Below are 18,333 nucleotides of genomic sequence, written 5' to 3'. Positions count from 1 at the left end.
CATAGAGGCATTTTTGTGTCGAGCAACGGTTGCAGAACCTCCAAGGGAAGATGGCCGTGGGTTCCCAGAGGTATAGGTAGTATACAGACATGAGGAGAAAGTAGTGTTTGTTCATATGAGCAAAAATGAAACTGTAAATATCTCAAACCATTTCTAAATATCTACTAAAAAATAGGCTTTGTCTGTCTTCATGCCAACCACCAGCTTTTTATGGTACCATGCTGTCTCTTCTCCCTGAAGCCTGGTCTGAGTGGGAAAATCAAAATCTTCAAGGGAACTTTCTCCTTCAAATGCTTCATTTGCAGTGCAAAGAGCTGCTGAGGTGCAAAAGAGAAAGTATTCCTGGAAATCAAGCTTATAGTTGTAAAAGCAGGGACCCTCCATTCAGAGATAATACCTGTTCTGTGCTTCCTTTGAGGAAAATGGTCGTCCTGGCAAATGGAAGCACTTTTTTTCAACGGGCACGTTTGGTGCTCTCATACAGAGTAACTAGGGAAGGATATGTTTGTGGTACAGACAGAGTGGCAAGTCCACACATCTCAGGGTGGTTACGATGAAATTTGGAAGGTCTCACGAGGCCTCCTTGGGTGTCTGTTACCATATCTGCATATGCATGAAGTTGGAGAGGAAGAAACGATGACCAAGAAAGGTAGTTCACGACAGTGGTCTCCTGAATCTCAGGGGCTATTGGTTGTGTTACATATGTCCTCTCCACGAGAGTGTGTAGCACAATTTCATCGACTATGGATACTTACCTTTTATTCTTCTCTCAGGAGATTAACTCCACTTCTTCCACAATAACATGCTGCCTTCCAGTGTTTCCCTTTCTGTTGGAAAGAGGGTTTCCCCACCTTTATTAATAAATAAACTACCAGTGTTTTTAAATGCCTTGCAGTATATACCCCTGTATTTCCAACACGTTTAGTAAATTTTTGTATGGCAGTAAGTGCTGTCAGCAGTAGGCCTTTTTTTTTTATTCCAAATACCTTCCTGTAAAAATGTCTGGGAAGTGATGGAGTAGAAAGAAGCTTAACAGGCTGCATCCAGATGAACCTTTTGGACTTTGCATGTATGTTGCTTGGCTTATCCAGTGCAAGAACTGGGATGAAAGCAGGACTAATGAGCCTGGAGTACGAATGAGATTTATAGCTGCTTTTACAACAGAGAAACGTGGAGATAAAAGCATACCTAGACTAATTGGATGCTCTGTAGAAGCTAAGAAAGTGTATGTTGCAATGGAGTGTCAGCTGTGAATTATCAGGCTTTCTTTAAAGCAGATAGCAAGTGAGTTCCTTCAGATGAAAAGGGAACTGATGAGAGGTGGTCAACTGACATGATCTGATTTTTTACTGGAATTTGGATTATTTACTTTACTGCTTAAATTCCTCATGCCCCTTCTTCCCTTTCTCTTTTGAAAGACTTTCCTGGATTGGTCAGGGCCAATAAGTAGAGAGAAGAGCTTTAATTCAGCTAGGGGGTTGCTATAACCCCACACAACAACTTTAGTATGGTAATATCTGGAAGAGGGCCTCTAATTTACCTCAGTTCTCTTAGACAGCTAACCCTTGATTTGATGACAGTATGTGTATTTATAAATGCCCGCTGGAATGTTCTTTAGACTCTTATTAATGCCTCCTAAAATATGTTAATTACCTTAAAATCTCAAAGACTGTCTCTGGAATTTTTTTGAAGTATCTTCTCTGACAGATTAATGATATTCAGTACACTCAGGATATTTTCTTGGAGGAATTATGTTATGTTTCTTTCCAGTGTAAGATACCAGCATTAGGCTATTATCTGAGAACACCCATTTCCATAGAAGAGAGGTGATGGGAGGGAAAATACCAAACCACAAAAACCAAACAAACTAGAAAGTATCGTTCATAATGGTTGTTTTTCCAGCAAAGATTACCTTTAAAACTTCATGATTCATAATTTTGTCACCATTCACTTCAAGTTTTGAAACGTGATTATTTTTGGCAATATCGAGTTCTAATAATTATTCAGTTAAAAAAGAATATCTTCTTGAGATTGCCCGGATGGCAAAATTATTGCTTCTGTTATTTGTCCTGTAATTTCTGGTTGTCTTAGGTCTCATTAGACCAATAATGGTACAAGCAAGGGGCAGAAAATCAGCACCAGTGATAAGCATTAGATGCAGTCTTGAATGTGGTCTTGTTCCTGGTTTGTATCGTTTTGTGATTGCATGTACTTGCACTTTTGTCATTCTAATGAGTTCTGTATTTGAAGATTAGACACCCCACTACTATATGTTCCTGATTCAGTTGCAGGAGGGACAAAGATTAAGGGTCAAGTCCAAAACCAGTTCTACAAAAAGAGAGGCTCAACTAAAACTATGTAAAATTCAAGTCTCTCAAAAGTTAACGTGCTTAATAAGATACATAATATCCACCTAGTCATCCACTCATCATTTTTCATTTACTGATACAACTTCTGTCACAGAAGAATTAATCAGTTTGACCCCAATAAGTACAATGTTGATGATTTCAGCCAAGCTGAAGTGTCTGTCTGGGAAATTATTTCAGTCTTTTATGGATATGATTTGTCATTCCACCAAATGGCCAGCATTTTCTCTGTTGTGGCTAGCAGAAGACTAAATGTCAAATTTAAATATGCTACTTTCCATCTCTTGGAATTTGGAAGGTGAATTGGAAATAGCACAAGAAAATTGTTCACATACAAGTTTCTTTGCCTGTATGAGCCCCTGTTCTCTTATGCCTTACACAGACAGCACAGGGCAAAGACAATAATGTTGTGTGTGGGTGGCTGCATACCCACATTCAGTAGCGGCAGTTCAGCTATTCTTAGCTTGGGAAAGGGGCAAACAACCCCAGAAGAAGATTAGGAAGATTAAAACAAAAATAATAGTTTGGGAGGCAGAAATAAAACCATAAGCACCAGCTCTAAAAGATAGCTGAGCGCAGACACCCTGCAAATTGTTCCCGTGAAAAAGGATACGTGAATACCTGTTTGCCTTTTTCAGTGAAGCAGCAGAAGGAGGAAGGCTTCTGGGGGTCTGTTGGGTACTTTTTTCTGCTTCCTTTGAAGAAACTTTGAGCATATCTTGGACATCAGAAGCATCCCGAGTTTTAAATCTGAGTTCAAGATTTATAACACTTGTATTTCTTATAGTCAGAAACCAGGATCCACTCCAGTACAAAGATTCTCTAGACTGTGCTGAGACTTCTTGTCCAAATGAAACATATGGTCATTATGATCTCTCCAGCTATTTTTTTGTTAAATAATGTGAGACGTGAGCACTGCTAATAATGTTCAGTCTTCGTATACTCTCTCTCTTTTAAAATCTCTCTTCTCTCTCTTTTTGCATGTGTGCTGTCTCTCGGTTGCTCTCTTCTTTCTGAGTGTTTTACAGAGCCCAGTAACGTAATACTGTGCAGGACTGGTGGCTTACAAAGCCTGCTACGCAGGGTTTTCCCTTTCATAGTGACTATAGGTATGCACCCAAACCAAAGCGTCCCCTACTTCAGGCTCTCTCTAGATATGCTTATGCTGACACAGAACTAGAAATTATCATTTGCGCAGACCTACTCTTAATCTTCCAAGTACTTTCATTTTTTTTAGTGACTTTTTAGCCTGATTTTACCAAGAGAAAACAATAGAAGTTATTTCTATTAATAAGAAGTTCCTCGGGTTGAGCAAGTAGCTGTTGAGAAGTAGACAGATCACTTTTTGCTCAGAATAGTTTCTCCTTGAAGGTTGGTATGGTAAGAACCCCATTACGTTTACACTATATTTGTTCTTCCAGAAAAAGGAACCTGTGATATGAACAAAGAAAAGTGCAGAAGAAGAATCTGCAGGCCGGACTCAAGGACTCATCGGTGTAAATGTTCTAGTGGCTTTATTTTAAGTCGAAATAAACAGTTCTGTGAAGGTAATACATGAATCTCCCATCAGCTTTATTCCATCAGATGAAAAAATTCTTCTGTTCTTTTACTTTACTCATATTTTATGAAAAAACACTCCGAGGTCTTTAAAATTCCAGTTGTGCCATTTCAGTTTTGTGTCCTTCCATGTTCTGAAATAGTCTAAAAGGAGATATATGAAAGTGCCACAAATGCTATTCTTGCAAGAAATTTTGGTCTTAGCCTGAGTAGTTAAAGGAGTGTCAGATAAGTAGACATGCTTATGGTTGTTAATTTAATTTTTATTTAAAATAAAATTTTATTTAAATTTTAATAAAAATCTAACATTACTATTAATAGTAGCTAAGATATCACTTTTAGAAGCATCTTTTTCACTATGTAACCAGATTTGAAGAGACATAAAGGCATCAAAATTTCTAGCTTACAGGATTTACAGACCTGCCTGAGGAGCAGCCATCCAGTTCTCAGGAAATTCACCAGGATTGCTTTCTTCTAAACCACTTCTGTGTTTTGAGAATTTTACTTAAGCCATGTTGGAGCCAAATTTTTTAAAAGAATTTTTTGTCTGAAGAAAGTGTCTAATGTAAATTTTTTGGGTGGACACAGGATTTAACTGGCACTGGCAATCTGTATGAGAAGACATACTCTTGAAAGTCCTCTAGGCACCTATGCTGGACACATGCAACCTGAGTAGGTTTTGCTAGAAGGTTTTTAAACTTTATTTGAATAAGGTCTGCAAACCTGCTTTTTTCTCATTCATTAGGGCCAACATATTTTTGTAAAATGAATGGGAAAAAACAGGTACTTCTTGAAGACTGTTGGTTTGTTTCATTAATCAAATTCCCTCACGCTGGCTGATGGCATTATTCTGACAGACCAAGTGCTTCTTTTGGCAGATATCAATGAGTGTGGCTTCTGGAATCATGGCTGTACTTTGGGCTGTGTGAACATCCCCGGTTCCTATTACTGCACCTGCCCGAGAGGTTTTGTTCTGCTGCCTGATAGAAAAACATGTCATGGTAAGTAGCAGCAATACATAAACACTTTGAGTATCATATTGGAGAGAGTCCTCATTTAACATTGGAACTGCTGAAAGTTTTGTGTGTTGCATTGCTTGCTTCTGATCCCTTATTATGTAAGCAGGATCAGCTTAAACTGAGTGAACCAAATTCAGATGTCATGTTTAAGGAAGTATAAGTTACACGTGAGTAACCAAGTGTGAGCCGCCTCAAAAAAAAAGAAAGAGTAGGTCTCCAGAGAGGCCTCTTTGCTCAGATTAGGCTCTGTGACATGGTCCAGGTAGATAAGCACTTATACCTTTTGAAATGTGGTTTCTGAATTTGGCTCACTCTGGCTATCCTGCATAAGAATTTGCACAGTCTCTGAATGAGCAGCTTACAGCATCATCTTTTTTTTCTCTTCAGATCAAGGTTGATAGCACTGCTAATGTGCGTGACATTAATGAAATTAAATGCATGTGCATCAGTTTACAACAAATAAGACACACGGAAGTACTCACAAAGTTGTTTATTCTGGGGATCTGCTGCACCCGTGGGTTTTTTTTTTCCTTTATCAATTAAATTGTGTATGAGAAGTATGCCTGAGAGAACTTATCCATATAACATAGGTACATAAAGCAGAAAGCTCTCTGAAGCTGCATAAATGTGAATAAACTAAATGCAGAGAACACAAAGAAACGCAGGGAAAAAACCAGAGATCTGTCTGTCAGTAAGCTCCAAGGACCATATTTTAGTCACAGTAAGAGTCAGAGGTGAACTTCTTTTTTTCTCCCTTTATGCAGCACTGCGTATATTCAGCCTACAAATTAATTGAGCCTTTTGAAAGTAAGTCTAGAACATCAAATGTGAAATGCATCCAAGTTTTGAGGTCTTGGGATATTCCCAGTCACTTTTCTATTTCATATCGAAGTGAAACTTAGGCATAGGCAAAGGTCCTTCTACCTTGTTTCCATGGAAATAAAACATTGGTATATGCCCCAAGTAGAAGTGCCAGTGCACACCAATGAGTTCAGTCCGGATCCTGGCACGATCAGGACCTAGGGTACATGAAATATCACTACTAGAGAGTAAATGTAGCTGTAGAGACTAACAGACTCTAGCAGTCAATTTATTTTAGACCTCTAAGAGTCACTTCTCCCTCTCTATTAAGAGGGAGCCAGGAGCAGGATTCAGTGACACAATCGTGGGGGTCCAGGCTGTGTGTGACAGCTGGAGAAGGCAGCCAGATGTGGCAGAAGACCTATGGGAGACCTGCAGCCAGAGGCTATTGGGAGGTGGGATATCCTTTTGTGTCCAAAACAACACTTAGACACTGTGCAACTCAGTCCTACTCTGGATGACTAGCTTGAACTATATGCCTACATTTTGAGCGGCTCAAATTAGATAGAAAATAATGTTTTTCTAACACAGGCTAGGGATGCAGCATGGACAGTAAAACTCCTTAACTACTGCAGCACAAGGCAGATATGTCACCAACCGTGCAACTTGAGAGAAAGAGAGATGCAAGGTGAGAAGTCCACAATGCTGACCAGACATTTTGATGCTTTCTCCTCCAAGTCCTTTACGAAGCTCTTCATTTAAAGCCACAAGCTCTGGTCAGAAAGAAACGCGAGAACAGTTTCTTGACCCTCTTCACTGTGCTTAAGTGGTTAGAACAAGCCAGTCCAGAGTGCAGTTGCCCTGGAGAAGCAATATTTGCAACAGCTATGCACCATTTAAGCCGGTGTATGCAGCTGATTCAAAGAAGCAGCTGTGGGAAACTCGCATTAGTTCCAGTCTTCCAGCGGGTGTTGCCATATGGCGCTAGAATTGCCGTAAAGAGATGCAGCACTGCAATACAGAAGGTGGAAGGACCATATCCTGTGAAACTGCATTAAAGAAATGCTCAAAAAAATGTTGGGGCTCCAACAATTATAATGGAAAGTAAAGGAAAGCTATTTCCAGGTCCTCAGATGGTTTTGCCCCTACAGCTTCAAAAATTGCCGCTAAAGAACATAGCTTTATTTCTGGAAAGTTCATCTCCTGTTTTCATTGATTCTACCTCTGTTACCCTTGGAGTTGTAGGAAAGTGGTCTTTCCTCATTCTCTTTTTGTTTTATACTTATTCTTTCAGCATAACTTCCTTGTAGTTTTCAAAGCCAGATCTTTTTTTGATGAAATGTAAAAAAGAAAGTTTTAAAAATTATTTCTATTTTGATAAGATGTCTTCATACAATTTTGGAAAATTTAAAGCTGATCAGTATAATGGCTTCAGGACCCAGCAATTTTGGCTTTCTCCTTTCCTATAATTACGAGAGGGTGGGAAAAAACAACTTTGGAAAAAACCCAAAACAAACCCCAGAAAGACCGCAGAAGTGTTGCACTCTCAACATCGCACTTCTATTTTTTCCTTTTTTCTTTCTTTTTCCTTTTTTTCTTTTTCCTTTGCTATTTAAGAAAGAGGGTTATTTTTTTTTTCCTCTTTAAATTACTGTAGAGCTAATTTCCTGTACAAGTAACGACACCGAATGTAGCCATGGTTGCCTTCAAACGTCTGAAGGGCCTGTTTGCTTTTGTCCTGAAGGATCTGTACTCAAAATGGATGGCAAAGCATGCACGGGTAAGTAACATTTTTTCTAGCTGTGGTGACTCCCAAACTCTGTTTATTCTTGGCACTGAGAGCCAGAAGTGAATAAAGGCATTTTACACTCATTTTGCACATCTGTAAATGATTGGACAAGATAGGAGGCAATGGAATGTCAGGTGCTTTGAGTGCCAAGATGAGCAGTATTCACCTTCATTTTTAATAGATGTTTCTTAGCAGCAACATCCAATGTTTGGAAGCCAAATTCTTTTGTTGTCGGCACAGATCAAGGCATCTCCCCGATGTTTGTCACAGGAGACATCTAAAATTTGTATTTGAGGGGAAACGTAGATACAAAATCGGGGCTTGGGTGAAATCTGAAGATGACTTTATTGACATTGTGCAACCCAGGTTCAGAGTCACTCTAACTTACAGCAGTTTCATCTAATTACCCACAAATGTAATTTTTGCAGTCAGAATATTTGAAGCTGCTACACCCACTAATTGGTCATTCCCCATTCCAGCAAGATTTCCAAATTCAGGGACCTGTAGCTTTTCAACTGTATCTTTTCAGTCTTAGGGATCCATTAATGCCAGACTTAAACCTTGAAAAATCCCCTTCCCTTTTACATCCCTCAAGTATTGTGGACTGTACTGTATACGTAGATTCGGTCAGTGTTGCTGTTTTGTTAAGGACACTCCACTGAGTAATCTCAGGTTGGCTTTGAGGCTATAACCATTGTACAGCCCCAAGAAGAAAGAATAGTTTCTTTTTGTATGAAATCTTGGTTTGTTGTATTAGAAAGTAGCAATTCACCATCCTAGCCTAATTAACTTCTGGGGAGACAATGGCATTAATTTGCTGTTTCTTTGCATGGAGTGCAGTGTGATAAAATTTGTTACTCTATTGTAGATGGGAGGAGACTTGCATGGGAGAAAGAGTTGTCTGAAATAATAATACATGGAAGCCTTCTTCATATAGCCCATCCCCCCATCTTCTGTTGTGAATTTTCAGGAAAAACTCTGGAAGAAGTTACCACTAATTTGCTTGCACTTCCTTAGACTTCTGCTTTCAGCAGGAGGCCTTTCAGTAAATCTGTCAGTCACTGAGATGCTTTGCAGTGTAGAAATCCCAAGCAGAGTGAATCATTCTTTTGCTCATACCTCTGATTTTGTTGTATTTTTTCTCTTAAAATGGCAAAGTTAAATTTTTCAAATGCTCTGTTTAAGGTTGCACATCTCCAGATAATGGTGGCTGTAGTCAGATATGTTCTTCTTTAAGCCCATCCTCCTGGGAGTGTTCTTGTTTTCCTGGATATAAGCTTCAGCGAGACAGAAAGCACTGCACTGCTGTAGGTCAGTATCTTGGTATGCCTCCATATTTCTGCCAATATAAGCAAAAACATTTGAGAGTCCTTTAAAGCGGATAGCATAACTGGGATCCATTTTTGCACTGGTTTTAGGTTATTTTGTGAAACTTGGGAAGTATTAGTTGTTTAGAAAAAGAACCTATTTTGGAAATATACCAGAACAAGTACCAGTATATGGTTCACTCTCCCTCACAGAAGATTCAGTCTATTATCCAACTTCTGCATTTCACTCTGGGCTCCTGTACTGTGGACGTCAATCTGCCAGTATTCAGGTTTTTGTGCCTTCGTATAAATGTGGGTATAGTTTCTGCCCAGTGTTACAGAATTGGGGTTGAGGTGTCTACATTTGGAGAACAGGGCAGGGAATAGTCTGTTGAAGGACCTTCCCTACGAGGGTATTTCTCCCCCACTGGCCCGAGGAAGCCCAGGTATTTGATGTGCATGTTTGGATTCCAGGCTCTTCTGTTTCTTCTGAAAAAAGAGAAGACCATGGAGAGCAGCAAGGTATAACCAATTGCATGAGAGAGAGGAGGAGAGAAAAGTTTGTGATTTGTTTCAGGAATAAAGGAAAAGCTTTATTTTTTGGAGGACAACATTTTTCTTGCTTTTACTGTGAAAGGCTTCTCATGCGCAGAAGTCAAGTATTCTGGCATTTATGGTGATGCTGTGATTGTCTTGAGGCTAAGTCACTCAGTGTGAAATGCAGCGGGGCTAGTGACTGCCTTTATCACAAATTTTGTGGCTGATCTTGGGCAAGGCACTGATGCTGAAAACCTATATTCAGGTTTATCTTTAATTTCTGAGGCAAGTGGAATGTAGGACAAGGGCCTTCAGTTCTTCGTGCTTCCCTTCCTCATTTTGTCTTCCACCATTACTTACTAACAATGTTAGCTAGGTGGTAATGCAGGCTAGAGATCACTTTGAACCTAGTGGAATTAACATATGTGCAAATATTCATCAACAGGTCCTAAGCCATTTTTGTTATTTGCAAATGGCCAAGATATCCGCCAGATCAGTTTTGATGGAACAGATTATGCAAGTTTACTTGACTGGCAGATGGGAATAGTCTTAGCACTGGATTCTGACCCGGTGGAAAATAAGGTAAGGCATTAAAAATGAGAGGATTTTGAAGTGTCGCAAGGACAAATGGATTGGACTTTCATGTGCCTTAACCTTTCTGCTCTCAGTGATCCAGATTACAAGTCGTGCTTCTCGTTGTTCTGTTGCCTGTCCAGGAGCACAACTGGTACAGGATGCCAAACACTAGTTGAAGAGTTTCATCCTTTACTTACCAATTGAATGTGCTTTGTACATTGACATGGCTAATTCACAGAGAATTTGGATTTCTAAATTCACATCAGGCATGATTTCAGTTTCAAAGAACTTTTGTGTGATCGATAGTTTTCTCCCTTAAAATTTCAGCACTATTTTCTGGAAATATATTGTGGGTTTTTTTTTCACTGGGTAGCTGTAAAAGCAACAGTATCTTTTTTTTCTGTACAGCTACATCCCACGATTCCTACTAAATATACAAGTAATCTTAACAAGAATTACTTCCCATGTCCTGACATTGTTGAACAAAACTGCTGAACACTCGCTGGGTTTATTGCTCTTACGAATTGTATTCCTTATATTACCATACATTGCTGTTGGAAACGGGAGTCATCTCTGCATAAAGAGCTGTTTGTCTGTGTGGCCGCATCCCAGTGCCCTGCTCCTTGCCTGCAGATTTGGGAAGAATAGGAGTTCAGCTGTGCTTTGCTAAACCTTATGTGGCAGATAGTTATTTTTTCCCACGGTGAGACTTATTTACACCGTGAAAGTGTTACAAAAGGTACTGGATGGTGCAGTGAAAGCTGATGAGGAGCCCGGTTAAGGTGCTGGAAACATCAGCAGCCTGGTCCTGGTGGCACAGAACTGAGGCGCAAGGCAAATTAGCTCAGCATCGCTCCGTGCTCCCATGGTGATTGAATTAGCTGGTTTAATGCTAGAGGCCTCCCTCCTGCTTCATTTGGCCTCGTGTTTAGCATCAAAACAAAGTTATTTGGTTTTGTTGCTACCGTTTGCCAAGAAAGCCTCAGCATTGCTTTGCATATTGTTCTGCCATACATGGCTCCTTCTGGATATCAAATGCAAGACAATTTTTTTTTTCCTCATTCTTGGAAAACACAAACCTAGTTTCCCCACCAGCAGAGAACTTTTATGGTGATCCAAAACTGAGAAGCCTCTTCTGGAAATGTCAGAGCCTTACAGAATAGACACCTGGTAAAAAATTAAGGTAAGCGCAGGCTGAAAGAGGAAAAAAAAAAAAAAAAAACCAGAAGAAAATTATATAACTCCTCTTCCCTTTCCAACTCCTTGACACACATACACTACTCCTCTCTTCAATCTGCTCAGCCCTTTTTAAAATGAGCAGCCAGTGAAACGATAACATACTTCTTTTTGCCTGCACCTACTCTTGCTTCCTCAGCTGTGCTTCATGTGAGGTAGCTGCTTGCCGAAACAAAACCGCGGGATATTCAGAGGGCTGTATATAGGGCAACAAGGATTTACGGCTAAGCACAAGCTGCCTGTAGAAGTCATCCTGGTTGAAGGATAAGTGCCTTTTTATTTGATCAGGGATCACAGGTTACCTGTGCAGCTTTTTGTGAATAAGCAGTTCAGGGAACTTTCAAGATGAAAAAGTTATTTTAGAAGTGGAACCATTAGACAAGGGAAATAGAGCAGAAAGTGAGATGGGAACTAATAACACCTCATCTGTTATTTCTTCACAGATTTACTTTGCCCACACCGCCTTGAAATGGATAGAACGAGCTAATCTGGATGGCTCAAATCGTGAAAAAGTTATTCATGAAGCTATAGATATACCCGAGGGCCTTGCTGTGGACTGGATTAACCGTAAATTGTATTGGACAGACAGAGGGTACATGCTCCATAGTGCATTTATGTTGAAGCATGCCATAAAATATTTGGAATACATGACTGGTAGTACAGAAATAGCTGATAGATCATCCTAAATTCAGTAACACTTCACATTCTGATTGGGTAGCTGTAATCTCAAGTATATACAGTTGGAAGGTTCTTTAAAACTGAAACACTGGAAGTTCACTTTGAGTCTGCTATTGTATTTTTATCTTTGTCTTTCCAAGAAGCAAGGGTTTGGGCTCAGTTGCAAGGAATCTAAAGCATGTACTGCATATATACATATACGTATGTGCACACGGGCATGTGAATATATATATGTCTACATTTGTATTTATATACATACACTGCATGTGTGTATATATACATATATCTTTATATCTTTTTATATATACACACACACACACATATATATATATTTAAAAAAAAAAAAAAAAGTGTTACTGTACTGAGTACATCTTGGGCAGAAGTCAGCATTGTTGACAGCTAGAATCATGCCCATTTAAGCTAATGGAGAGTCTTTGTCAATTATCTCTAATAAAAGAGGAATGACCACTGGCAGACAATATTACTTCACATTTCAGCTAATATCTAACCTTACATGCAGAGAGAAACAAAATTGACCTTTGGTGAAAAGGCAGTGTCAGATCAGAACACGTAAAGAAGACTCCTTGAGAGTGGTCATGATGTTTCAGTGTGACCCGTAATTTATTAGTCAATAAAAAGTGGGTTTGAATGTCCAGATCACCTTCTTTCTCCCTTTTAAATATGTTGCTAGTCCACTTCCTTGTTATTAGGTACAATCTTGTCTACATGATTGCACTCCTGTATAAATATGCCAGTGTTTCTTGTGAAATGGGAAATTGTGGTGCTCGACTCTGTAGGACAAGAGTCAAGGGTGAAGCTGTGAATTTGTATCTGCCAGTTCCTTCTCACACTCACTGCATTTACCTGTTTGTATTCCACGTTTACGCGAATATATTTCTCCTTCCATCTTCGCGTGGCCTTTCTTTGCAGGTTCAGATAAGCATGGAAGGCTGTAGGCTTGCGTTCAGGTAGAGGCTGATATTTGTTTGGCAAGGTGAAGCTTGTAGCAATGAGTACTCTTTTCTGGAAGAAAGTTGGATTCGGGGACTGGCAATGTAGGTTCTATCCTTGACTCTGCCATAGACTTTATGAGTGATCATAAGGACCTTACCTTCATTCTTTCCTGTAAAATAGATATAATGTGTGAAATGGTTGGCAAGTTCTGGATGAAAAATGCCATCCAAAAGTACTATTTAAAAAACTTCTTTATACATTTGATAATGCCATTCAGTTAGGAGCTTGTTTTCCTCCTGACTCCCTTTAAAGCTAACACTGATCTATTAGCGATCATACTTCCAACTCATTATTTGCCCAGAAAAGGAGAAGTTCATGGCTCCTGCAGAGCAGCAGGTATTTTATCATCATGACCTGGACCAGATAATGAGGCAGTGACATGAATTACCTGTTGATAAAACAACTAGGCGTTGTAGATCAGCAGGATTATTTCCTGTCATCGTAAAGTTACATATTACAGTTTTGTGCTAAACTAAAGCAATGCAAAAACTTACTACATTCTGCCTGAGAAGGTAATTAAAAAGATAGCAGGGAGGACCTAACAGTGCCATGTGTGTTGCAGGAAGGCTTGCATTGAAAGGAGCAATCTGAATGGAATGCAAAGAAAAATGATCATCTGGGAGGATATCTCCCAACCCCGAGGGATTGCTGTTCATCCATTTGCTAAGTAAGGAATGATTAACCCAGTTAATTGTGTAATACTTGGGGAGGCTTTTCAAAAATGAGCATGCCAGCCTTGCCCTTTTGGCAGTCAAAAAGTACATTAGTCTCATGTTAGGATAGTCATTGCCTTGCAAAGTTGTCTGAACTGCAATGTTTTATTGCTGGGTTTCTTTTGTGAGTTGGGACATGTTCATTTCTCATATAGATTTAAAAAAATACCAGAAACATTAAAGATATAATGTTTAAGCTAAAGAATAGCACGAGCAACTGAAGTCACCCTGACGGTTGTAAGCACCACACTACAAACTTTGATGGTTCCATATCTATTAGCGTAAAGAAGGTAGTCACTTTTAACCAATGGTGCTTACAAAGGATTTTTCTCGCCATGTTTCAGTTTCTGAGGAAACTAAACCAAATCTACTGTTGTGGAGATTTGTTGATTTAAATGCACCTTATATCTTCTTACCTAGAGCTGAGATGATCACAGGAGTTTTGGATGTTTAAACTTCTGATGAAATTCTGGCCATTTTAATGAGGGGCAAAGCCCCATGGATTACAGTCAATATGGCTGAAGTAGGATGATTTAAAATCTATTGATTTTTTTTGTTGGTTTTTTTTTAATGCTCTTATCCTGGTATAACTAAGTACTGACGAATGAAGGAATGAAACCAAGTTGTGGCAGGTGTTTTGTTAGCTTCACTCTGGACATAAAAGACCTGAAATAATATTTCAGTAGAAGTTGAACACAGTAGAGACATTTTGCAGGAAAACTTTTATGAACAAGTAGGTTCAGGGAGATTGTTCATTAGAATTACTGGTAGAGGCAAAGCCTACTAGGGGAAAGAGAGGAGGAAACGTCACTAAAACCTTCTATATTAGAAAGTTAACAGTGAAAGGAGGAACAGACATTATAGCAATGTCCATAATTGTAACGTCAGTATTAAAGAGGATCTGAGACACAATTAAGGCTACTGAAAATACTGATCCCTGCATTGGCTACAGCAAAACTGCTCATGTAAACAAAACTAAGTGAATCTGTGGGTTATTTCAATAAACCTGACACAGGCAGCTGATGCCTGGGAAGACTGGAGTCCAAACTTCAGCAGTAATTTTGTGATTTTGACTATCCTCATTGTGAGCTGCCAGGTAGCACTGTCCATTCATTGAAAAACAGTAAGCACTCAGTGATTAACACTCAGGACTCTAGAGAGACACCCTGAGAATCATGTTTTTATTCAAAGAAGAAAAGAGGCTGGGCCTGATACTGGTTTATTTTTTAAAAACAGAATAACCTGAGGACTCTTGCTTGCTTTCTGTGAGTGGTGGGTAATTTTGGTTCCCTTTGTGCATTGTTACATCCTTGTTTAGACAAGGGGCTGCCTAATGCATCATCTTCTGTTGCCTGGCTTTGCTAAATCGCTGTCAGCAGTCATGTGCAAAATGCAGAAAGCAGATATGAAGAGCTGGCAATTAGCACAGGTGGGAGTTGTTTTTCGAAGGTTTTGTGCCAACGAACAGAGTGGGGATTCTGCTTAAGTCCCAGTGTAATCACCTGGAGTCTTATGGCAAGTGTGAAAAGATCAGCAGCCAATATATTTGCTTGAAGTGTGCACTTTTTCTCATATGCCCCAGGCCTGTATTGCTCTGATCTGATTTTGAAAGAACTCCATGGGGAGGAGGACAAACATTTACCTACTGACTTCCTGTATGCATTTTGTTTTCTAAAGGAGATTATTCTGGACCGACATGGGGGTCAGTCCCCGGATTGACAGCTCTTCATTAGAAGGCATCGATCGCCGGGTTATAGCCCGTACTGGTCTGGTGTGGCCCAGTGGAATAGCTCTCGACTACTTAGCCAACAAGGTGTACTGGTGTGATGCTGAGCAGTCGGTGGTTGAGAGTGCAAACCTGGATGGTTCTGGTCGTCGAATTCTTGCACAGAATGATGTAGGTGAGGCTTTGGGGTTGATAATTACCTACTGCTGCTTGTCAATATGCATGTGTGTCTGCATATGTGCATGTGAGTTACAGGCCAGCAACTGTGCTGTATATCCCATGCAACTCTCTGTTGAAGTTACCGGCATCACTTAGTTCTTCATTCTGTTACCCAGTTGACTTTTATTTATTCATTTTAGCAAAAGAACACCTTTCTAACACTCTTTGCTTTTACTAATCGGCCACTTTGCATTGTACAGAGAACTCCTCTGCCTTCGCAGAAAAATGAAAAGAAGGGAAAAGTTAGAAATGTGGTTTGCTTGTCCCATGCATGGCTGCTTAGCGTAATTCAGGTTTTGCTGTGTTTGTCACACCAGTGAATTATATTGATGTAAACTGGAAAAGAATTAATCTTGGCCGTTAAGGACCCTGAGCAACAAACCTGCATCTGTACAGTGTTAAACACTGGGATGATTCTAAATACACAATAGACACTGAATGGAAAAATGATTTATGTGATATGCTGGTGGTTGTTATGGCTGAGATTTCTATTGTTTGAGACATAACTATGTTGTTGTAGAGCAAGAGAACAGAAGTATTAGCAATGAGGAACTGATGTTGTACCACATCTAAAGTAAACCACGTGTTTAAAAAACCTCGTACGTGGCAAAGTAGTTTCTGGAGAGGACAATTCCCTTTGTGCATGATACCTTTCTGGGGACCATTTTGTAGGTGTGCATACAAAACATGGGCACAACGAGGACTCTTGGCTCAATACCATGACTGCCATGGGTCAAGAGTTTACAGTCACTCTGTTAAGCAGCTGCTGTTCTAGTCCATGCTCTGAGAAGACGTGTGTTCATCTACTAAGCCAGATGCCCTCCCACTTGTTTGAAGGTGAGCAGAGTGAGGTCTTGGAGAGAGCGGTGTTCTCCAGTTCGTAAGACATCAAAAGCAGAGTGACTTCCCGGCATTCCTCTCTTTTCCCCTGCTGCGCATATTCTGCTGTATGCTCCACCTTGCAACTGATCTGCAAAGCAGGACTGTGAAGCCTGTTGGCAGTTTCGCTTCATTCCTCCGAGAGGAAAGAGACCGTGTCCTATGGGACGAAAACAGAGAAGGAGAGCTAGGAGCGCTGGGGAAGCACAGGGTATGGGAAAGGAGGTAGGCTTGGAGCAGCGATACGGCTCTTTGGAGGTGGGAAAAAAGGACGTCAAGACCTGTATGGAAAGAAGTGAAAGAGTGAAGTGCAGCCCTGTAGGGGTATGAATACAGAGGGGCAGAGAGGCTTGATATCCTGATGTTTTGCTAACGCTGTTAGTGAGAGCAGGATTCAGCTTCTGTTCTGGGACAGCTGTACACTGGAGGACAGGAAGGTGGAGTCTCTCCATAGGCATTCTGCTGTAACACGAATTTTTATTACAGCAGCTCCCTCTAGTGCCCCTGTACTGAGAATTCATTCAGTACAGCTGCATGCAAAATAGGTAAAACGATTTCTGCTCTTCTGCTAACCCCGTTTTTAGCTGTGAGTAAAACAACCTGTAAGCACCTGGCAGTGAACAACACAACCATTCCTTTCGTTTATGCAATGTCTCAGGTTTGCACTGTTGTGGAAAGGGTTCATGTGATTATTTATTTTTCTGTTCCTCCTATCACCATTCATGACAATACACTTCTATTTTTAATCCTTAATTTATTAATAAGTTAAGAGGTTAATGAAGTGCAGGTCAAAGCAGGGTGTTGTTTGTTGATAGTGCAAGCTATAGATCCTAAAATTGTGAGTAAATGTTTGAATGGGGCCAGTATCTAGATCTTGGGCTAGTTGCTCAAATTTCATGGAAAGAAAAACCAAGAACCATGCCCAGCAATTAAGCATGGTTCACTGGAGGTAGTGAAGTGCTAATAGAATAACAATATGCTCTTCAACTTAACGCTTCAGAACACTTAAATGGTGTCTTAGAATTATTCTTTTTTTGTGTAGAGGTGGGGTTTTTTCAGTTTATTTGTGATGTGTATTTAGGATATACTAACACATACTCCTTCTCCAAAGTTCTAATTCATCTGTTGTTTTGTTTGCTTTTTTGCTTAGCTTTGATTTATTTATTTTTTTAAATTTTTTAAACTAATACCTTTTGGGATCCCAATTTCACTACTGAAATTAAACATCACCTAGTTGAGGTCTACATCAAAAACAAAAAACCAGATCATTAAATCCCATGCCTACAAAATATACCTTTGAGAGGGGCTCAGACTGCAGTGGTACAAACTGAGGTGCATATTTAGACTGTGAGTAAGGACCAGGACAAAGCAAACCTGCTTCAGCCAGGAAGCACCGACTCTGAAACCAAGTGGACATCCGTGGCAGAACAGTATATGTTCTCACCTTCCATTGCAAAAAGCTTGCCCAAAGGCTATCTTGAAAGCAGGAGATTTCTAAATATATAGAAAGAATGCATAGTCCCATATGGACTAATGACAACTCTCCATCATGACAGAGACATTAAAAAGAGTCAGAATCATTTTGCAAAGACCTTTATAAGTATGTCTGCCTTTATATATGAAAGTGCCCTTTGGATTCTGAATTGCTGAGCTTCTCTCTGGAAGTTGAACTAGGGATCTGAGTTTTCCTAGTGCAGATAATGTTGTGCTTCTAAGGAAAAAGTTCTGTAATCTAAATTTGGGGTGGAATTTCTCTCACCTACTGTTAATCATGTGTTAGGTCCCTGGTCCAAGCTGGTGTCTAGATCCCTGTTGTAATCAGTGAAAAGAGAGGAAGCTACCTGGATGATCGATTTCATGCTGCGGTTTGTGTTAGCTGTTACTGTTCGTTAGCTGGCTAACAGACAGTGACTAAC

The 18,333-nt window shown here is 39.9% G+C and overlaps 1 protein-coding gene across 3 annotated transcripts in view; it reads left to right on the top strand.

The window, feature by feature from the left end:
- EGF (epidermal growth factor) overlaps nt 1-18,333 on the top strand; it is a 63,946-nt gene that overhangs the window by 22,242 nt on the left and 23,371 nt on the right. For all 3 annotated transcript variants that reach the window (XR_007507830.1, XM_049815357.1, XM_049815356.1), the window contains exons 7-14: nt 3,788-3,913; nt 4,802-4,924; nt 7,401-7,523; nt 8,718-8,843; nt 9,822-9,958; nt 11,632-11,780; nt 13,443-13,547; nt 15,271-15,494. Coding sequence is in view for 2 of the 3 variants with exons in the window: in XM_049815357.1 (XP_049671314.1) it covers nt 3,788-3,913; nt 4,802-4,924; nt 7,401-7,523; nt 8,718-8,843; nt 9,822-9,958; nt 11,632-11,780; nt 13,443-13,547; nt 15,271-15,494 (1,113 nt within the window). In the remaining variant the exon portion in view is untranslated. The remainder of the gene's footprint in view (nt 1-3,787; nt 3,914-4,801; nt 4,925-7,400; nt 7,524-8,717; nt 8,844-9,821; nt 9,959-11,631; nt 11,781-13,442; nt 13,548-15,270; nt 15,495-18,333) is intronic.

The sequence above is a fragment of the Accipiter gentilis genome, chromosome 12, assembly GCF_929443795.1.
Source record: "Accipiter gentilis chromosome 12, bAccGen1.1, whole genome shotgun sequence".
NCBI lineage: Eukaryota > Metazoa > Chordata > Aves > Accipitriformes > Accipitridae > Astur > Astur gentilis.
The sequence above is the reverse complement of the archived record's forward strand: the minus strand, read 5'-3'. Positions and strand labels throughout refer to the sequence as shown.